The 23685-nt window shown below is 40.4% G+C and overlaps 1 protein-coding gene across 1 annotated transcript in view; it reads left to right on the forward strand.

The window, feature by feature from the left end:
- Window positions 1-23685, forward strand: part of ca16b (carbonic anhydrase XVI b) — a 95498-nt gene that overhangs the window by 60027 nt on the left and 11786 nt on the right. Inside the window, exons 5-14 of the mRNA XM_034138920.1 lie at window positions 5312-5407; window positions 7611-7677; window positions 9901-10058; window positions 11298-11490; window positions 15619-15803; window positions 18387-18495; window positions 18615-18664; window positions 18760-19501; window positions 20291-20429; window positions 22995-23086. Of these exons, the coding sequence (XP_033994811.1) occupies window positions 5312-5407; window positions 7611-7677; window positions 9901-10058; window positions 11298-11490; window positions 15619-15803; window positions 18387-18495; window positions 18615-18664; window positions 18760-19501; window positions 20291-20429; window positions 22995-23086 (1831 nt within the window). The remainder of the gene's footprint in view (window positions 1-5311; window positions 5408-7610; window positions 7678-9900; window positions 10059-11297; window positions 11491-15618; window positions 15804-18386; window positions 18496-18614; window positions 18665-18759; window positions 19502-20290; window positions 20430-22994; window positions 23087-23685) is intronic.

A 23685-nucleotide genomic window follows, 5' to 3' on the forward strand; every position in this document is an offset into this window, starting at 1 on the left:
CTGCCAATGGACTGTGTAAAGGCCTCTGTGTGTATTGTGACCTTCTTTGGGCTGCCTTCAAAATGATAAGCTTGTCCTTCTGTTCGCATCTTGCAGGCATAGTTTTCTGAAAAATTAATAAGTTCAGATTCAGTGAGATTTTGTTCAGGCCTCTGGTGGACCCAGTTGAATATATTCATGGCTAAAGGTTTTATCTTTAGTTTTTAATTCCTGGATTGTCCCTTTGCAGGTTTGTTTTAAACATTCACATAGGCTATCTCTAAGTTGTTTAAGTAACCCTCTCCCATTGTTACCTGGATACTCAGTACACTTTGTCTCAGAGAATTCAACTTTGTCAAAGCAGCACTTCATATTTGATCCATGCCTGCTTTGTCTTAAGATTCACACACAATCATACTTACTCTGAGACGCTGGTTGTCAACAGCCCTCTCTCCACGAGGTGTTACCCAATAGCTTGAAATGCTCGTGTTCCACACATGCACATGTATCTCTATCCCTGGTCTCAGGCTCTTTGATATAAAAAGCCTGTCTTCTGGCAAACTGTCTGTGAGACATGAAGAGATGCTGTTCCACCTTTGTTTGATATTGTGCATCTATTGGCTTTGTTAGAACTGTTCTTTGTATTGTTCGTTTATTTTGGTAATGGTGTATTTTTTCTGAGCAAAAGATGACTCTCTGGACAGAGAATTGATAACAGCTTGCTTTCTCCCTGCTGACAGTTTGTTGAACCCCCTTCACTTGGATCTTTCACTTATGCCTACTCTTAGTCTTGCCATACAACTATTTTCACTCTTTCTGAGTTTGTGTTTTAGTTTCCACATCTCTGATAGCTGTTTCTTCAGATGTAAGGCCTGCATTTCAGTATACATTTCTCTTTCTGTAGTCTTTTGTAACATTACTCTGCTGAATATGTCTTCCTTCTCTTATCTCTCAGTAGTGTACATACATTTAAATCTTCATTCAAATGATTGGGGGCTACTACACCTTGACCTATAATTTACAGCTGCACTTTTGCTATATCTACATCCACCAGAACCTTTATAATGTTCTCCATAGATGTCAGCGTAAGGTCTAACAACGCATTTTCCACCTTTTTCCTTTCCCTTTACGCACTGGTTGCAGCCCTTCATTTCTCTTTCAGTTTTTTGTAATCTCACTGGCAGCTCACTTCACTTATCTTTACTCGCCGTGTTCTACTCTGGCAGCTCAAACAGTAATGTATTATAGTGTCAAGCCATAAATCGTTGGTGCAGTTAATTTTAGTACTAATGATAGGTGACAGCTGATGAGCATGTTACAGAAAAGGCATTTTCTCGAGTTCTAAAAACACACTCAAGCAATATGTACTTTATGTTGCTTCATTTATAGTTTTCCCTTTTATCATACCTTTTATTCTGGATGAATAACCATCATTTAAACAACCTATTTAAAAAGAAATCATTTGGGAACATAGACCAAAATGGTTTCTCTGGAGTATTTATGCTTATGCATGGCAACTGTGTATTTTGTTGCCAATGTACTGGCACTTTAAGCCGCTGGAAAGCTCTTTTGATGCAAAGGAACTCAGAATATCTTTCATAACTGAAAGGATGAGTGACCCTCTTCTCAAATATTTATTCTGCCAACACGCATGTCAAGAGCATGCAGCCCTGATAGGATTGCCTACATACAATATGATTGGAAAGGTTCCAAGGTTCTTCGTAAGTTGCACAACAAAAACATGTTCATATAAATGACTGCTTTAGAAAAAATATGGCCAAATGATTGCCACTCATAACGACCTTACATTATCCTTATGGGAAATGCAGTAGTCTTTTCTACAGGAAGTACGTAAGAAAGAAATACTCCATACACATATCTGCAAAGATGTTTCCTGTTTACTACATATTGGACAAACATACATCATATACGCAGAAACAACACAGAGTGGGAGGTCTTTTTAAAATGTAATTATTCTCTAAATCAATAATTCAGCCTGCATGTTTCAAACATGATGCATTATTTCACTCTCTGAATCAAAAGGTGAAAGAGGAAAATCAAATGATGAATGGTTGAAGGTGAACATGGTAATGCAGGATCTGGCCTTTGGCTATTTATCTGCTTCCTCCTGTAAGATGTGGCATTTTCATATTTCGTATTTAAACTTTGACAGTTTGATATATTTGAGATAATATAACATCCAACACCCTTGTTTGACTTTCCCGATGATCTTTAACAGCGGAGGATGGCTTTTGTTTGTTTGTTTATATATTTGTTTCGTTCTTCGAGAATTGAGCAGTATGACCTTGGAGGTTGAGCTCCAGGGCTGATTTGTCTCTGCTAAACAGAGACTGCTTTCCAATCTGCTGTCTAATTATGTCTCCACTTCATATGAGTCACATTTACCCCTTACAGTAGTTGTTTGTACCACACTGCATAAAGCATTTACTATTTTAGTAGAGGGGGAAAACTCCAAAGTGTTTATTCCACTTGCCCAGAAGCTTGAAAACCCACACAAATATAGTTCACACTTTGATACAGGGGGTGGAAAGAGAAATTCAAAAAGCTGCATTATAGAGCTGCTCTGCCTTTTGTAACATGGTTATGTAAAAAAACAACAACGGAGAAATAAACATGGCTGCTCGGCCTGTGGCTCCTCAGCTTGACATTAATCTAACCAGGGTCTTTTCATGGGAGTGAAGCGGGGAAATCGATAGATGGACCACCTGTTTGCTCAAACAGCACAATGAAAAATGAAACCGTGGATTTTTTTTCCGCCTTAGGGTACTATAAGGAGATCTTTTCTAATAATATATTAGGGTGTCACCAAGGTTAGATTAATTATACATGGATTACAAATCACACCTTGCAAAGGTACCCACTCGCTACTGCGGATGTATGAAATGTACGGGGTGGGTGTACAGTACTGTATATTTGAGTAGGAAAAAGCTCCATTGGCACTGAAAGCATATCTGCATTCTAGACTAATGGGGGTGGATGTGGTGACCCTGAGAGCTCAACACAAATACTAAGTAGATGGAACACAGTAAACAGTACAAAATACATAAATTGAATGCGAGTGAAAAATACACAACTGCCATGGTTAGTGATGCATGGAGTGACTGACGCTAACAACCCATCTGTGTTGTTGGAAAACGAGTTAACAGTGGAATAAAACGCTAGGTGTTAAGCAAATATCTTAGATAACATATCTGAATCATGTAATCTTACATAGTAAATATGTATCTGCTGGTGTCTATTTTTTAGGTTGCAGTTGCATTCAACTCTGTCACTGTAGCAATACTCAATAAAAGAGTGATGTATGTATTTTTAAGGATAGTAATCAAGAACCTTTCCCGTTGAGTATGAAGTTGTCAAATTCCCTGGAATAGCACGCCTCAGTGACTAATCGATTCCTCTTATTGATGCTTTCTTACATTTCCAAATGTGCAATGACCTAACAGCTTACACATTTCAGGTCACCATTGCATTGCAGAGAGAGAAAAATAGCTCCGAAGCATGGCACTGATTAACATGTGTGCCTTTTACCTAGCAACACTTGGTGACTTGAATAATTGAATAAGGCTTGTATCGATAAGAGGTATAGATAATTAATTTCTATCAATGAAATCATACCAATTCTCATCCCTAGTGTTTAAAGTGTCTTAATCGCAACAGCCAACATAACAGCAGTAACATTAATTTGTTGTTTGCTTGTCTTGCCTCAGCATCTCACTGTTTTGGTCATCATGCAAATGATGACTCATTGTTTCACCTGTTTGTGGTTAACTAGTACTTGAGAATGCAGAGCTGTTTTCAGAGCTTGTGTTTGCGCTAACTTTGTGGACCATCTGCTCTACAGAGAAAACTGGAGGTGAATCATAAAGCTCAAATAATGTTTTGTTTATCATTTCAGTCTCCGGTTGCCTCTGGTTTCTTGCCAGCTGTTGGTTATTTGGACTTACCTCGTTCAGATTTGTCTTAACATATTTCTCTGTACAACAGTCCAGTAAATATTGTACTGACAAAAACAAACATGTATGAATGTTTCTGTGTTGTCTTCAGTGAGCTTAAATGTCGGTCAGACCACCTGTCTGTCCTGCTTAAAATCAACAATTCCCAACAATATCTGTGTATGTGAATCAAGTCTACTCCAACAAGGGGGTTTTGTGCCAGAGCCCGAAGACGTACAGAGAAACGAAGCGTGCAATCAAGTGATTCAAATCGCTTACGGCAACATTTATTTTTATTGGCTGCCTGCTATGCAAGTGTTTGACAATATCACGTTTTCCAGTGTGCTGTTAATAAGAGCAGGTCACGTGAGCCAGTGTCAGTGAGCCTAAGGGGGTCAGCTTAATTGGGTAATGTAGTTAATAACATCTGAAGGGTGATGAATGGCCAGAGCTCTTTCTTGCAGAGTTCTCACACAACAAATGAGTTCCATTAAAAGCCGCAGTTAAAGGAAGTCCGAAGAAAACGGATTAACTTAAACTATCTGGATTCAGTCATTTTCAGGCTATTGGTACACATTACTGGATGTGTCCTTATTTATAAGCTTGTTTATGTATCCTTATTTGTATATCTGTTTTTAGCACAGTCAATGGTGGCTGCTTATTTTCCATGTAATATCCCTTTTGAAAGATGAAAAAAGGAAAGCATACCCTTTAATTAAATCAACATCTAGGACCTTTTTTTATTGCCAATTAACTTGGTTCAGTTACATGAAAGGGTTTTCATTTTAAAGAGACTCGGGAAAGCGAGATGATGGGCAGCTCCAATTGCTACTTTTAGAATAATTTGCTGATTTTGATCAGCACTACCATAATATGTCTGCTTTGAAATGAAAGGACTGAAAACATTTTTTTATTGGAAACCACAGTCATCAAAGGTATATAATGTATTCTCTGCATGATGTTTTTGCGTTATATTCTCACAACTTAAGCTTTGTTGTGGAATCAGAATCAATGTTGTGGGTGATTTAAAGTAATTTGAGTCAATGATTATAAGCATACCATTCTGTTAGATCTCAGCACACAAGAAAAGCTCATATTCCTCCAGTTCTTCCTCTCAGCTTGTGACTTGTCTCTGTGAGGACAGTCGCCCTGAGGAATGGGATGCTGTATTTCCCGAGCATCCCCAGGAGTGGCAGAACACAAAAAGGAATGACACAGATTATGGGAGATTTATGGGACTGATGAATACACGCTCTTTTATGCCCCTCAAAACAGCTTTTCATCAGCTCCTCACAGTGTGTCCAAGTGATGGATGAGAGCAGTGTTGGTTCTCCTTGTCCACTCCTCAAGCTGTATATGCTCTGTCTTTCCCATCCTAGATGCAGATTTACCTTTACAATTCGGATGACTTTGACAGCCTCAGCGCTGCCATCAAGGAAAGACGCATCATTGCTGCCATGTCCGTCTTCTTTGAGGTAAGGAATCACCAGCTCTGAAGGTCAAGACAAATGTAATCTGAAGAAAACTGAGACTACACGGTTGCACTTGTAGTTCACTTGAACAGAGACATTTTGATCAATGCTAGTGGCATGTTTCTAGGGATGACGAGGGTCAGTCTGTTGGTCAGCCCACTTCTTTGATCCTGCCAGAAATATCTATGTGGCTATGCTAGCTAGCTACATGGTTTACTATAAATGTGGTACACACATCCATGCCGCCTTTAGAATGAATTTACTTTGGTTATCCGCTGACTTTTTCTTCTAGCGCCACCATCATTCAAACAAAACCTGCACAACAAATGACATTCCCATCAGCCTCAGCTCTACTTGTTTTTCTTGTTTATTTGTAAATGTTAGCATGCCAACATGCTAAACTAAGAGAGAGAACATGCCTAATATCAGCATGTTAGCAGTATTGTTGTAAGTTGTGCCTAAGTACAGCCTTACAGAGCAGCCTGCGTTGCTGAAGACTCACTTTGCCTATTTGTAAAGATGTATCCTTTATATCAATATTAGTTTTCTCAAAAGCATTTATTTGCGTTACTTGCATAAATTGTGATTACTTTAAACTATGAACAATAGAAACCAAGTGGATGGTTAAATAAATATCACAAAATGAAAGAAAACAGAAATGCAGCCGTGGGAATTGTGCTAAGAAAATAAGAGTTATTGTCAAAAGAAAGATGGAAAAATATTTGATGAGGCAATTTTGACTCAAGGGGGATAGTTGTACCTGTATAATTCCAATTACGTAAAGGACTGAGTTGGTAATTCGCTTTGGAGGTCAATACATTTTATCTAATCATTAGTATTGTTTTTTAGGCACCTGTGTTGGGATAGGAGAGTTTATCTTCACCGAGTAGCCGATTATTTTTCTATTTACTGTAGCACATTGCAGATTGCTAACCCAGATACTACAAATTGTCCCCTGAAGGTCTGCACACATAAGCTCTTAATGGACAAGAATGGTCCTAATTTCTGTTAACAGTTAAAACACTTCAAAGATTTATGAACCGTGAAAAAGCATAGACCAGCAGCACATGTTGTGCTCTTAGTTTCTATTAGCAGTATCTTTACGATTGATGGCAGGCGATCAATGCAGGCTAACTTTCAGCTTAATAGTATATAGACAAGGGTCAGCTCTCAGGAAGAGTGAGGCTGGAATGGGGACACAGGTGTTTGTAATGTAGGTCTACTCTCAGACACTGATAAACCGTGTGTGTACGAGGACCTAAATGCCTCCGCTGGGTCCTGACAGTCCTATTGCTTACTGCAATTAGCACCACCATACACAATCCGCTGAACAGCAGTTTACAGTGCAAGAGTTTTTAAAGCGGACACACACACATTGGCTCAGATTCACCATTTCTAATCAATGAGCAAAGTTCTTCCTTGTCTCCCCAAAGGCCTATTAATGGCCTCTGAGGTGTGCATATTATCCACATTCAGCATTCAGTTGCACACAATTATTCTCCTCTGACTGACCTGAATTAATGTTGAGCAAGAGAAGATTGGTCCCCTCATCCCAACACTGTTTTGCCCAGTCCTCTCTCTTAACTAGGACGTCTGGGAATATTGCAGAATGTGGGGCTGAACAACATTTGCCAGTCTTCAATCATTTCAAAGAATTAGCTGTAGGCCTAATAGATAAGGAGGGAATCAACACTGGTGTTGGTTCTCTGGAGACGCTAAAGCTTAGGGCCAAACGGCCTCATACGGTTACTGAATACCTCCTGCTAAAGGATATCTTTCAAAGCTCATAAAATGAGAAAATGTGCTCACAAAAATGTAATGTAATAAAAAATATATATATAATGAAAAATTGAATCACACTTTCCCCCCAAAAGAACCATTAATATTGATAATCAAGGTTTGGTTGTAAATACCATTTATAAGTTACGCAATACAGTACTGTATAGTCGTGAGTACAACCCCAGAAACAACAATCATCTTTGACGTGCACTTTCAAAATCGTACTAAAATGAACGTCATAGCCTTCACAATACCAATAGATGGCATTAGATGCTGCTGGCTTATATCTTGTTTGTAGAGATGTTGCCCTCATTGTGTCCACTCCCTGTATTTTGTTCACATTGATTGTCTTTAGTCATTATGTGAGATTATTGTTTGGATCTTGTAATCCCTTTTGTAATCTCTTGTCTCTGGCCATTTCCTGCAGCTGGGGCAAAAAGACAATCCAGCTGTAGAACCCATCATCCAGGGATTGAAAGGAGTAGTGCATCACGGTAAGGAATGGAGATGTTTGAGTTTTTTGTTCATTTGCTGTACACTGATTGTTTTTCTCCTCCACATGAAACACAACTTAGAACATTTGATTAATTTGGTATTTGCAAAAGCTATTATCCTTACAAAATCCCTCTGACTTTGCTGTTTTGCTTGATCCTAGAGGTACATTCCCAGTGATAGTGAAGACATTGTGCTCCTCCCTTTACCTTTTAGAAAAAACATTAATGCTCTTCCTTTAAGCATTGGTCTTCATCAGAAAAACAAACAAACACATTGGAATCTAAACACAAGATATGAGGAGAGTTTAACTTCAAAAGGAAGAAACATTTGCAAGATACCGCCTCTCCCTTGGTAGTACAGCTCCACAGCAGGAGACCTCCGAGGAGCTTCACTTGCAGAGAAAGAGCAGTTAAATTACCTCTGAGCCTCAACTATACAACACTCTTATTCCGACTCAGACATACATGTTTATGGATCGTGGGCCCTGGCTCCTGCGTAGGCTAAAACTCACACTTACACTGTTAATGTCTGTTCATGGCATTTTTTCTTAAATCTCTGGCTGCTATGCTGCTTTTACTGCATGCGTGACTTATGCAGACCATAAACAGATGTTTTCATGTGACTTTGTAATCCTTCACTGCCTCTTAGGACACAGCAACTCTGTTTACACAGACACGTATGGCTTCTTTTACAACCTGCCCCTGATGGTCTTTATGTGAGCATAAGCACACAGTGACAAGGACATGTAACTGGATGAAGATATATAGGAGCATAGAGTTATTGCTGTTTTCACACTAGTGCTGGGCTTCATGAGTCGTTTTTAATTTCAATTTCACACTCTGTACCTTCCTGGAGATGGGTATTTGATGTTATTTGGTATTTGATGGGTTCGGTTTTGACTTTTGCGTTGAGCAAAAAAACCTTCTGACTGAGCAGGAAAAGAAAAAAACATGTCGCGGGGGGGGGGGAAGCTCACTTAGAGACCACTGTAGAGTTTTTTTAAAAGCTTGTGAATTGGCTCCAGAATCTGAAAATGTGTCGCTTTTTTCAGTGAATTCTTTGCACTCAAAATTCCATTGAAGTAATTGCAGTAAGGAAAATGGCTTATTTTCTGGTTGCTCTATTATCAGCTGGGAGACCATTTTACCTCTAGTTTCCTTTCCATACGGGTATGTATGCTGTTTTTTGCTACACAACCTTGATTAAGACAGGTTGCCAAAACACTTAATTGTATAAAGTCATTTCATGAATCTCCATCAGCCTTGTAAAGTGGCTAACCCTTTCACAGATGTTCGTGCTAATACCACAGTATCTCATTTTCCGGCTGAGAGAGAGCTCAGTGTGGGTGTGGTGGTTTTTGGATTGTCTTCCTGCTGGCTGCTAAATGCTCCTCGCCTCCTCCCCTGTTAGGTTGGTTGGTTTTCCGCTAGCTCGTTATCCCACAGTCATCCATCCATCAGCATCTCGGCGGCCCATGAGCGATAGGGCACGTACACTGTCTGAAGACGGGGAGAAGAAAGGCTGTGAATACTGAATTTGACTTTGAGTACAGATGAGGCATGGGGGCGAGGCTTCCAGTGCCTCTGTAGTCCTATCAGTCCTATCACCCCGAGCTTCTGCTGTTTTAGACAAGTTCATGAGCTGTGAGAGATTGTATTTGACATCAATTCCGCTTTATTTGTGTTTTTCATGTCATAATTCAAGCGAAAAACAAGCCCACTAGCATAACCCACACAGCGTAATTGCAGGGGATAAAGGGATCTTCCTGCTGTTCTGTTTTGTTTTTCTTTACACAGCTTTCCGTGGTTCTGATCACGGAGGACAGAACTGAGCCGGTAATCATTTGGATCAGTCTTAATCCCTGCAGCCCATGTGACAGTTGTTACACGTAGAGTAGGCAACCACCCAGCCACGGATCAGCTGTCAGAGCAGGCCACTTTATCTGACTCCTCTCCCGTTGCTCCTTTCTACGGAGGACCAAAGGGAGATATTTGTGTAAAGATATGTAAAGGCCAGAGTGATAATAAGTGACAACTGCTGTCACCATAATTCCACTAGTGGGGGTTCAGGAAAGCATGGGGGCGAAATGAAATAAATAAATATATGTTAACATTGGACTAAATGTAACTGTAGATATGCAGAGTTTTCAGTAAAGTTATTAAGGATGGTAAGAATGTTATATTTTTGTACCCTGACACATTTTGATCCCATGCTCTACCCAGAAAAGGAAACAAACCTCAGGTCGTTCATCCTGAGGGATCTGCTGCCGTCGTCCGTGGACAATTACTACCGATACACCGGCTCTCTGACCACCCCGCCCTGCATCAAGGTGGTGGAGTGGATCATCTTCTCCAGGCCTGTGTATCTGTCCCACTCACAGGTGTGGTAACTCCCCACACATACATGCCAAGACATTCTTCATTTGCACACAGTCACTGGATCACTTGCTGTACCAAGTTTTCACCGCACAAGCAATTTTTCCCCTCATCTACCTCTCCTCCTTCTTCCCGTTTTCCCTCGTTCCTCCCCAACTCCTCTGCATATGAAACCATAACTGCTCATATAGTGGATGAGTAAGCAGGGACGGCGAGCCAATTACTCGCCTTGGAATGATAGTGTGTGATCACTTGCATGCATATACTATGCTGTTGGTCTGAGACTATAGCGTCTTAAATATAATACTGCTGCACACGGAGGCTGCTAATAACACAATTAAAATTGGTCAAGTACAGAAATGTTCATTAATTTAAATTAGTGCAGTACATTTTTTACATATGTTGAGTGCAAAATGAAGCATTTTACAGGACTCGGCTATATGCTTTACAGCAGTTTAACTCCACCTGGGTTTGCGATTTGTGATTTTGAGAGATAATATATGCCAAATCATGCCCCATGCTTTTTGCTGATCCCATACACAGTACATTGCTGCATCTTTTATACATACAATTCTTGGGTAACTCAGCTGCGCATTCTCTAGAGCGTTCTGTGCGGTAGAAATTTGCAGGGCTCAGTGGAATTTCTATTAACTTGCAAGAGGACAAATCTTTTGTTCAAAAATGACATCTGCTGCAAGAATATTGACCAGCGCCACAATGTTTGTGACGCTTACAGATAGTCTTTTATGAACCTGTAATTTATTTCACCAAGCACGCATAGGACACATTGATTCCCCAGTATCTGTAATATGTAGTCATTACAGCGCGCGGCAGGAGATCATTCATGGCAATCAATGGCCACAAATTTGCCCCATTGAGAAGTTACAGCCCAGTAGGTAGCCAGGATGATGATTGAGCTCTGTGCTTGCTGCTGCCTGTGGTGTGGATGTTTCTTGCAAATACTCTGCAGCAGTTGTGAACAGTCAGCTGCTGGCAAGTGGCTAAAAATGCAGTCCTGCATGATATATATTTTATTCATCACGCACACACACACACACACACATACACATACACATACACATACACATACACATACACATACACACACACACACACATACACATACACATACACATACACATACACATACACATACACATACACATACACATACACACACACTCATAGTAACACTATCACTTAAATGTTGCTTGAATAGCTATTCTCTGTTTCTTTCCCTCTAGCTGGAGGCCTTTTACTCCATCTTTACAACAGAGCAACAGGACCACGTCAAGTCTGTCGAGTACCTGAGGAACAACTTCCGGCCCCTGCAGGGCCTGGATGATAGGAAAGTCTTTAAGTCGGCTGTAAAGGACGCATGGCAGAGAGATTTAACTGATGTCCTGAGTAGTCCTCACAGCACTGAGGCTTCAAGAGGTAAGCTTTGTCCTCCATTGTATCACATTCCCTCTGTTTTTTTAACCACAGCACCACTGATTTTACCAATGATTACAATCCTGTGAATTTCTTCCTAGACAACAAATTGCCTACATTTTTTGTTAAGGTAAGCGGTTAGTATTAGTTCATTACTGTGTAAACTGCAGTTATACTGTATCAGAGATCCGCTTATGTCAAATCCCATTCAAAAGCTTCCCAAAATCCATACAGGCCATACAGTAGCTACCTGATTATTTTATTTTGCAATTTGCAAACTTGTACCCTGAATCCTGTTCCACATGCCTTTCATGTTGCACAAAGCAGATATGTAGTTTACAATGATAATGGTGTTAGAGTAACCCTTTTTTTGTTTTGTTATTGTTTTCTAAACGATGTGTCCTGGATTTTAAACATTGGCAAACAAAAGCAGACTCAGTTCTAGCCGATTGCACATTGATTTTCTTGATTGAAATGTCAACTGTCCCTGGAAGAGTTTGTTAGCTGTATAGTAACATTAGCTTCATGAGGCAGTTGAACATTTTGCCTGTCTTTTTGAGGTTTCCAGCTGACTGGTATTAAAATGACAACCCTCAAGGGGGTGTTTAATATAGATGTGATATAGAGGCTGAGGCTTTAGCATGTTTCATGCAAAACACAGCATCCTGACCAGTTAATGGTACGTGCATAGGAAAGGGAAATAAATATAGAATTGGAGGATGAAATAGAATTGGATGATGAAACCCTCTTTAATTGTCACACATACATGCACACAGCACATACAGTGAAATTTGACCTCTGCATTTAACAGAAGTGGGAGTTAGTCCTAGTGTTATTAGTATGATAAAGAAAAAGGATATGCTGACTCTTGGCCTAGGAAGGGCTATGGTACTTGCATTTGGTAAGCTAGTCAGCCTGACATGCTTGCATCTGCTAGTTCAAGCAAATCAACCTTTTTTAATCCATTCCTTTTCCACGTATTTGCTTGTTTTTTAGAACTAAACTAACCCTTTAAATGGCCATTTATGCTGTAACTCCTACTATATCACTGTTTGAGGAAAGGACTACTGAATTAGTCAAACTGTTGCCAAAGTTGTCAAGTAATGTCTCCTTACTAATGAAGAATGAAAGGATTATCACAAGGCCCCTGGGTGTACAGTCTGAATTGCATAGGACTAGTAAATTGGGCATATTGAGTCCTTGTGGGATTTGTCACAGAAATTGTTTATTTTCTCATGTCCCATATAAATCTGCAATCTCTACGTAAATGACATTAAGGATCACATTTCTTAAAATCACCACATCAATAGTTGAACATTTGTTGTGGTTTTAGAAAAAGATTGGTCTATCATCATAATACACATGTCATTTATCATTGTTACAAGTCATTGTTATATCAAAGAACATGTTAGTACAAAGCTCAGACCTCATGCAGGGCATGATTAGTGTATTTTTGTTCTTCTCTCTTTTATGTGTGCGTCTTGCGGCGCTTGCTTTAACCGAACAGTACAAGAAATATGGAGACTAATGAGAAAGGCTGCTGCGCCTTAAAGTGGTGTTGTTGGTGTCTGGTGGGGAGAATTGATTGGGAATGCTTGTGATGAAGTTGGAGCACTCTCACAAGGCCGATCAGCAATCATCATTAATATGTGGCACAGCTAAAATAGACCCATACAAATTAAGTTGTGAAATTGCTTTTGTGGCATTATGTCAGGAGGCAGAATGAATGTGGACCAGTGTCTCTCCATTTTGTTTCACTTCCCCCTCCCCTTGCTCCTTTTCTTTGTGTGCATTTCTACTTGACTGTACTGAAATGTAAGAATCCATACTTTATAGGAGGTGCTGGGAGTCAACACTGTCAGTCCTATCTTCAGGGGTGGCTTCTGTCAAGGTTGTGTAAGGTTGGATATTTATCTGTGCACAGTAAAGGATGGCTTTGCTTATAAATGTTCTGAGGGCCAGGGCCATACCTTGACTGAATGTTCCATCAATTTGGTTTTTACAGCCATCAAAGTTGTTGAGCTGTTAGCGATGCATAGCTCTGACGCATCATATAGGTAAGTAATATTACCGTGGTATAAAGGACAGTGTTTGCTTTATTACTCTAGCACTGTGATATTTAGTCAGTGGAGATATGGTCCATAGGGCTGCAACAGACCTTTATTTTGACCAGCTGAAAGAGTGTTGTATCTAAAACCTTTCAGTAAACAGTGAAAAAGCCTTGAACCTGCTCTCTTTTTACTGAGTACATTGAAAACCATATCATGCTTTACCAATACCAGTGGATTTACACATTTATAAAAGAGTATATATGTGTAAACAAATCATAAAGCAATGAGTTATCTTACTGTTTGCCAGTTTATTTCTCTCAGCTGTTAAAGTTTGGCAGTAGCTGTAGCAAGTCACACATTATGATACAATATTAATTGCAAGTACTGTGGGTAGTGTTGTTATTAAGCCCTCAGATGACATACATAATTAACATTTCCTGTAAAAAAAATAATGAATGTTCAAATCGGCTTTATCAGTTTCTTCAATTAAATGTTTGTTTTTTGGGTTATCAGTTTTACTGCTGTTTGTGGACAACTTTAATGTAGGATCTGTCGAAGATGTGTGTTCTGTCTGAGTGCCATTGTGGACTGAGAAACCAATATCAGGCTGGTTTTTGGATGTTACAGTGAGTCTATTCACTGAAAACTCCTAGGATTTTTCAGTAGGGACCATGTTAAGTAATTGCGCCAGTGATGAAACATTAGTAACTATTCATTCAAATCGCACTGTGTCTCAGTTGAAGTTTTTCTTTTCAGTTGAATCTGAGATAAAAGGACCAATCCATTTGCATACAATTTCTTTGAGCAGATTAACACGAGCACCTATTCATTTCGCAGCCAAACTGCCATTTTATGAAAAGGTTTTCATAAAATGAACACTTACCTTAGATCAATGATTTTTTCATTAATACAGCATTTCGTGTTTGCTCACCAGTAAACCAAATGTAAAAAAGTTGCCCCAATTATTGCGAACAAAAGAGGTTAAACAAAATACAAATACAAACAAGAATCACAGCCGTGTTCTATTTCAGGCTGCCCCATATGTGTTGATAAGATATTTATCTTGTACTTTAGATCCACGCCTACTGTCGATATTATCGTTGCCGGTGCTCTAGTGTTGATTGTGAAAAGGATGGTAGCTGACATGACGGTAATGATGCAGGCAGTAGAACCATGATGATGTCTTCAGCTGTCATTAAAATATCTGTTTTTGAGCTAGTGAAGTTGACAACGAACATCCGACGGGTTATAATGCATTTCACACCTGTCACACCTCATCAACACCCCAAGATATTTTTGCTATTGTGTGTGTGTGTTTTCCCCTGTGTACCTCTGACTGATTTCCTCCCACACTGTCTCCCTTTCACATGTCATGGTGCATAATTTGCACCATAGCTTCACTTTGTAAATGGAAAAAACTGTGGTGACAATTTCAATTTGACAGAAACCCTGTACGCATATAATCAGCTGACACTGGTTCCTGATTGCTGTTGCCCTGATGTGCTGAATAGCATGTCCAGATTGTCCCTTACTCATACTGACTGATCCATGTGTAAATATCCAATCTGCAGTCTACACTGCCACCTTGAGGCTGACTTACTTAATTTTTATATTCATCCCTTTGTGCATCCTGTTTAATGTTGCACAGACAGGAACTTGCAAATTACATATGGACAGGAAGTTGGACTATTATCTCTACCACATGTTTAGCACTACACCCAGCTGTTTAGTATTCTAACTGGAATCTCTTGCCGTGCTGTGGCATGAAAATGACACAAATGTCCATAATGACAATCTGCACCGACACTCGTTTTGTACGTGACCCAAGTTAAACCTCCAGGAGTCATTTTTTTACAATGAGTTACTATATTATTGTGCACTTGTAGAGGTTCCTCAAGTGATGGCTTTCAGTCAAGTCAGCAGCAGACAGTAATAATAGGCTTGTAAAAAGGCAACCACAAATGGGCACAAATACATATGGTCAAGCAGTACTCCTGAAACAGCCTTTCAGAAGATTGTGGAAAGTGACTGTTTTTTGCTGCTTCTTCATCCCACTCCCTTCTAATTTCTGGACTTACAGTGTGCAGCAGTGCCCCGGTGAACATGAAGATCCAGCCGCTCAACCAGACTGCGCTGATGGTGACCTGGGCGCGCCCTCTGACCCTCTACCACCCCCCCATCACCAGTTACATGGTCTCCTACAGCTGGGTGAAACGTGAAGTTGCTAACGAAATGACCTTCACCAACACTGGGGACCAGAGTATGGTGTGTATTATTATCACCTGATTGGTTTTCACAGTATCTGATGTATGAGGCTGGATCAGCCCAGTGTATATAGGAGGTGACAGGTTGTGATGTCCTCTGCTCAGGGCTGTTGCATGAAATGAGGGCCTGTACTGTCTCTGTCACTTACCTGTCTAAGAATAGACACACAGGACTGTCGCACACGATGACAAGTCTAACTGATACATATGTAATGTGTTGACAATGCCACAGTGGCCTTGTCTCAGTTAAATCTTTTTCCATCTATTTATATTTTACTCTGAGATTCAGGTCAGTACATTATAGGCTCAAACAGAACTTACAGCAAAAAGTAAATCAGACAAGAACAACATAAATCAAATATTAATTTTTTTACTTTAACATCTTGGAAACTTCTTATCATTTGAAAAAAATAAGATCTGTTTCAGGCATTGAAAGGCTGCTCTTTGAACACAAACTGTCGTCTTTTAGCAACCTACGCAGGCAACTGTGCTTGTGTAATTCTTTAGATCTCAGTGTTTGTCAAGTTTTTGACACCACTCACACTTCTGTTGTGTGCCTTCAGTTACCACTTCATTTATTTCTGTATCTATCAAACAGCACATTCACTGCCTGGCAGAAATATATCCTCCCATCTGCAGGAGGTTACACCTACAGGGCTGTTCTTTTTCCACGCACACTCTTCACCCTGGTCACAAATTCTTCCATTTGAGGAAAATCCGACACCCAGCTGTGCAACTCCTTTAAAGCCCACTGACCCCCAGCTGCATGACTGCCTCTTTAGATATAAACTGTGCAGTGCTCCCCCCCCCCACTGGTTCAGAGACTTGGGATCAGTTCCCTTGTGGCAGTACTCCTGTACTTCCAGCACGCGTTCCAGTAAATACAGTTCTCATCATCATGAGTGGGAAGCTGGTGAGGGAGTTGCTGCACTTCTGACTTCCACTGGTCGTTTGGAGCAGGGTTAATATCATACATTTAAGTCAAATAAGCAGTGATACTTTTTGTAAACTGAAACTAATAAATAAGATTTGTTCTTTTATTAAACTCAAATTGAATTAAAACGATATTACCTGGTTCATAAAAACTACTTACATTTATTACGGTTATTGGTTTTTAGGTCTGAAATATCATTGTCTAAAAAATTAATTCCTGTCCTCTCTTGTGACATTGAACCACAGAAATTAAACTGGTTTGACATCCCATAAGTTGTCACAATGTGATTTATTGTATCACATCAAATGCCTTTTAATCAAACTGTTTAACTCAGAACTGATATGAACCAAAAACCAACAAGACTGTGGTAGTGAGGTGTATTCATGTTGATTCTCCAAAATGCAGCTCACACCACACTGAGGATGGACCTTTTAGTGAACACCTTGTGTTAAGCAGTTTCATATTTAAACATCATTACATATTCATGATGTATAGTCTTACTGAAAGGAGGAGTTTATATTATTCAAAAATAAATCTCAAACAAATGATTATGAGTTAATCTTTACCTCTTAAACCTGCCTAAAGAGGAATGTATAGCTTACAAACTAATTACCAAAGCATTGGATGAGCAATGTACATGCAGGTTGGAATTAATAATCAATCAGGCTTCCTGCAGTCTAAAACTCCCTCACTAAAATGAACCAATGCTATCCTCAGCTAGAGATAAATGAACATGTATTTATTTCATTTAACGTCTTAGAAGTGGGGAATTGCAATTCCCCCCTGTACTGGTTACATGCTACGCTCAGCATCCTTCAGCTACATTTACACACCTTTACCCCTCATCAGCCTTACTGCTCCTCGAGGTCCTCTAGCAGAGCCGTCATCTCACCGCAGCCAAAGCCTTCAATTTCCCATATTCTGTGAGTTTGACATGAGATCCTCTATACTGGGTTTGAACTTGCTTGAGGCTTCAAAACGTGTTCATTAAACCTATATACTTCAACCCATGCATTGACCAGTAATTAGTCTTATTTGGTTACTTGCTGTCTTTAACAATTATCAGATTGAGTTTATTATCAACAATTTCTTTGTTTGGTCATAACTAAAAAAGTTCTTCTGTTGAGAGATGTGTAAATGATGTTGTTTTTCTACATTTATGGTAGATGGCTGACTGAAGGAATGATTGATGTGTCCATGAAGTGCTACAGTATATGTGGCTACACTCCATTAATACAAGCGCTATATCAGGCTCTTTACCGACTGTATTCTCTCCACATCTCACTCTGTCTTATTTTGCCCACTTCATTCCCAATTCTATTTTCACTTTCTATCTCTGGACACTTTTTTTATCTGAATCTTTTACAGAATTGTTTTTTGAGAGCTGCTTGCTCTCCAACACCAGACGCAATCACCCATGTTCTGAAGGCCATTTAAATATAAGTAAAGCCATCTGCAAAGTGCACACAATTAAATTAGGCAACAAATGAGGTGTCAACTGAATCAAAGTTTTGGGTCATACACTGCTGACAGCAGCTAGTATTTCCATTTCAGACACCATGATGTCTCCAAAGTATTTTCATCCACACATTATTTCAACATGTTTTCAATTGGTTTCAAGTGTTTTTATGTGCGTATTTTCTCTTGCAGAGAGCCATCATCACTAATGTGTCCCCTGAGGTGCTGTACCTGTTCAGAGTGCAGGCAGTGTGTCAGCATGACCTGCGCAGTGATTTCAGCCAAACATTGCTGTTCAGAGGTACCTGACCAAAACCCTCCAGCCATCTAGTCAAAATGTCTTCTTAAAGAAGAACTCATTTCCCATGTCAGACACATGAAATGGATTTTAAAATGCTTGCTTGCTTTTTTGTTTCTCAGCTAATACAACAAGAATATTTGAAGGGTCTCGGATTGTGAAGACTGGCATGGTGAGTTGACCAGAAGATGGCAGTGCACATTTTTTGTATGTAAGTACCAGTCATGTTGTTCTGTTGCTCACTTTCCCTCTGCCTGTCTCCGTCAGCCCACGATTTCTCCAGCGTCCTCAGCAGACATGGCTCCCATCAGCTCTGGTTCATCCACTTGGACGTCCTCTGGCATCCACTTTTCCATTGTCTCCATGGCAACGGGGATGGGCCCCTCCTCTAGTGGCAGCCAGGCCACGGTGGCATCGGTGGTGACGAGCACCTTGCTGGCAGGCTTGGGCGTAGGCGGAGGGGTCATCTCTTCTTTGCCCAGCTCTGTTTGGCCCACACAGACGCCCCCGGCAACGCAGAATCCCACTCGTCCTTCCACCCCGCCTGCCAAGTCGAGCACCGAGCAGGCGGCGGCCCCGGGCCCTGATAAAGACACCCAGTCTGAGGAGAAGCAGGCTGCAAGTGAGGGCGAGGAGGAGGAGGAGGGGGAGAGAGAAGGAGAGCAAGATGAAGAAGAAGATGAGAAGAAGAAGAAGAACAAGCCTGCACCTGATAATGAGAAGAAGCAGGCGAACAGCACTGTGGCCAAAGAGCCTTTAATCCCCACCCCCGCATCCACAGCCAAAGAGAAAGGAGAAGGGAAGCCTACAGTCAAAGGCACTGCAGCGCCCGTGTGCACCGGTGGCGATGAGCTGGTCAACGTAGAGACAAATCTCACTGATGTAAATGCAGCCCCCACTCAGGAGCCTCGTAATGACACTGCAGAGATGCAGATTCCACAGAGCTCCACACTGTCCCCAAAAATCAGTAGTGATGGTAGGAGTATCTGGCCTTTCTCCGTACACACTGGTGAGAAAACCTCTCTCCCACTCAGTATTGTTTGATGTCCCTTCACAAACAGGCTCAGCCCTTTTGAATTCACTGCAAAGCTTTGCCTCCTGTTGTCAGCTATCATACAAGACAGGGCTTTTCTCCAAAGCAGAATTTTAAAATAACTACCAACAGTTACAGAGCCCATTGTAGAATAACAAACACATTGATTTAAGACAGTGACTACACTGGTTACAATTGCAGTCAAAGATAATGCTCCAGGCTTTTGTTTCACTACCACGCAGAGGCCTGAAGGCAGAAATAAGTCATCTGCCACAGGGTTCTGCCTTCAGTAATCCCTTGAAGCGTTTTTTAAAAGAGTTTGAGGTTATCGGAAGATATTTCGCCAGAATTGTTACCCTTTTATCATGAACAGTCTTTTTTTTCTGCTGTTAAAGGTGTCGCATGTTTTTAACCACAATGATCATATGGTTTATTATTTTGTATAGGTGTATTTTAACTACGCTAAATATTTAGCTCAGGTTGACATATAAAATGAAAAGTACTTTAAAACACCTTTAAATTTGGCGACGCCCAGTGGTGGCATCAAAAAAGACACTTAAGCAGGCACATTTGCATGCTAATACACCCCTCTTCTCCTTTATCAGTCGTGCAGACATGGAATAAAGGGCTAAGAGCAAGATGTTTTTTTCAAACAAAAACTTAATTTTAAAACTGCTGTAAACACATGGACACTTACAAGTTTGTAAATGAAATGTCATTTAGTATGATTGGTGCATGTATTTACGTGCATGTGTTACTTTCCAGACACAACCATGTTGTCCAATGTGACCCGGGTCCCTCACCCAGGGATGGGGAGGATGGTGTGGATTGTCCCCTTGGTGGTGGTGTCCGCTCTCACACTGCTCTGCCTCATAATGCTGCTGATCGTGATGATCTACTGGAGGTGAGTTCAATTTACCTTTTTATAAACATGTATACATCTAAAATAAAGTTTGCTGGAACCATAAACAGCTTTGCATAAAGTGGTAATGCATACAGAAAATCCTCTGCTTGATTCAAGGGTATCACTGAGACCTCCCTTGGGGGTATGGAAAACTAGCTGCCCCTCACCCACACTGACCCCCACCCATAAATCTCACATTTCAGGTTAATTGACACGCCTGCATGCATGTCTGGATTTCCCAGTCAGTCTGCTCCACATTCAGACCTGTCTGGTTTGATTGCGTCTGTATTTTGCACATCTTTGTATGTGAATGCATCAATCTTAAACAGTCTGGTAGCAAGACTGCTTTAATGCCTGCATGTCGTACATCAGGCCCATCACCCACCTGGCTGAGGGTCAGGAGAGCTGGAGGCCCGGCACAGCCAGCAGGGGTCCCAGCTGTGTCTTCATCTGCTGGGCTCATTTCCAGCCACTCTATTGGAGCCCCAGTAATTACACAGGCCAGGCCACTGGCACATGTGGGATGGTTAATGAGTTACAAATAGCACTGTGGACCATCTCCTCAGCTGGTCCCATGAATATTTACTGTCTGCTTTTAGTTTGGTAGCATTTTGTTTATTTACTGCCTGAGATTAATTTGTGTAAATACATGAAATGTGTTAAATGCATTTTATAAGGACAAGGACATTTTCCTAGGTGTGAGATTGCTGCAGCAATTTTTATGGGCCAACAACACCTTAATGTGCCTTTTTGTGGTGTCATATAATATAAGAGTGTGGTATAAATAACAGCCTGCTTATGAGCTCCACAGAGAACAGACCGTTGAGAGAAAGACGACTGTAGCGAATTCAGTCGGTGCATTACTGAAAGTTGTGCTATTTGAATAGTAGAGCAGGGGCAGTTTTAATGTTAGACATGAGCAACACAGCTGTTGTTGCTACAATGCCGACAGTTCACAGACAATGCCTGCTTCCCCTGGGGAAAAGACAATAATGAGAGAGGAGACCAGCCCCTTCGCAGTCTCTTCACTCATTATGCTCTGCATAGTCTCTCTGGTGGTCGCTATAAAAACTAACAGATGTTTTGATCAGCATCACAATCTATTTAATATCTAATGTTTACTTAAAAAATATGTAATTAATGGGCCATGTTTTGAAGTTTAATACCGTTGTCTTAGTTTTAGCTTGTTCATTTTCAAAGTAGGTCTTAGATGATGTCTACAATGGAATTAATTGCTGGGTTTACAGAACACATCTGGGTGCCTCTGAGGCTTGAGATATGAGTTAGACACTCACAGATGTTCAACTGAGGAAAGAAAAACATTAGCGACTCAGTGCTGCTGATGCCTGTGTTGAATGGGATGCCTCTCTCCCCTGACATCCAGTCTGAAAGCCTGTTTCATCCTAGATTATTTTCCCCCAAAGCAAACTATTCTTCTGAGATCATGGGAGCGATTCAGGGAGGAGGTGTCGACTCTGCTGGTTAGTTAGCGGCGCCACATCTGCACCCACAGGGAGTAATTGGATTGCGAGGCTGTGACGCAAGCCAGGAGAGAGCCCTCCTTTCTTTTTGTTTTTCACCCTCCTCTCTCAGTCTTTCTCTCTCTCTCTCTTCCTCTCTCTTTCTTTATCTTTTTATTTTTATTTTTGTTTTACAGTTTATCCTTTTTTTTCTTCTCTCTATGCTTTGCTTTATTTACCTTAAAGAATGACAAGCATCTGCTCCCTCCTCTGCATCAAGTACAGGTAGGATTAAACCTTTGAAATGCCAGCAATGAGATAAAACATGATTTTTTTTAAAGGAATGAATTCATTTGTATTGTGTGTGTGTAAAGAGGGTGGGAAGGATGTGAAAGGTCCCTCACCTGCAGACAGTTTCTCAAAAGAGCAATATTTGTAAATGTATTATATGGAGAAAAGACATCTCACTAATGTTAGAATGTTGATTTTGTTAGGTCTGTAAACCTTGAGCTGTGTAGGGAGGATTTATTCATTTGAAGGCAAAAAAAGATTTGCTTTTGAAAGAAACATGAATTGTGTATGGAAAAATAATGAACATCAACATTTTTGTCTGGTTTCGATTAATAACTTTATCCTTTCCATATGATCATCATTGAGTAGAAGCTGCTGGCCACAATATCACACATGTTCCCCTTAAGAAGCAGCTTGAGTGGATTTTGTTGTCCTCAAACTGGAGTGGGATCTCCTGAAAGTGATGTGTTTTGCCCCGAAGAGAGAATCTGTGTTTGGATTAGTTGTCTTGAGTTTGAGTAGAGAGCTAAATATTGCGCTGCACTGTGTGAAGCTGCGAGTTGTTTACCTGTTCCCTGTAGTCGGCTCAGAATATGTTTCCAGGAGCAACTCAGCGTCAACGACTCTGTGTGCGATCAGCTGTGTCCCGCTCACTCTGGGGCTTTCATTAGCAGTTTTCTGCTGTTCTCGTGTCACTTTATTCAACTTTTAGCTGCTGATGTTGACAGACCAGATCTGAGAACAATAGGATAACGACTCCCTAATAGACTTCGCTGTGGCATCTCACTGTTCTTCTCTCTCTGTGTCCCTGTAGGAGATTTTTCCAGACAGCTCACTTCTATGTGGAGGAGAGCAGCTCTCCACGGGTGGTGGCCAATGAGAATATACCAATCATCCCTATACCAGGTAAGGCTCATTATATAAGAATATGTGCTGTTCATATGTCCATAATTGTTTGTAAAAGTATAATAAGAGAAACAGTTTGTTGCAAGTTTTGTAGATTAGCTATTCTCAACCAAGGTTACTTGTATATGGTACTTGGTTGATTGGTGTAAAAGTTATGGAGTAGCTAAATAAGTTGGCAAAAAATAGAAACTATCATTTATATAAATGATAAATTGATGCAATGAATGGCTAACTCAGCTGCCTATATGTACAGTAGTGGTTATTCAGTTTAAAAGGTTAGCTAAAGTTATTAATATGTGGTTAAAATAGATAGCTAAACGTAAAAACTAAAACAATTGGCTAAACTTGGTAAAATTGTTTACTCAAACAAAAAAAGTTAGCCTAAACCAAAGAAATTAACAGGTAGAAAGTTAAGCTTAAACTAATGGAGAAATGGTTGAAATGATGTTGGTGTTAAGGAGGGTTCACTTGAGTTTATTTGACTGGACTTGGGGGGTAAATGTAAACACAAAAACAAACGTTATTTACCCTTAAATATAATAGACTTCTCGGACTGAAACTGAGGGCCAAAAGTATTCTTGAACTACATCACACATCTA

This window comes from Trematomus bernacchii, unplaced genomic scaffold (genome assembly GCF_902827165.1).
Source record: "Trematomus bernacchii unplaced genomic scaffold, fTreBer1.1, whole genome shotgun sequence".
In the NCBI taxonomy this organism is placed as follows: domain Eukaryota; kingdom Metazoa; phylum Chordata; class Actinopteri; order Perciformes; family Nototheniidae; genus Trematomus; species Trematomus bernacchii.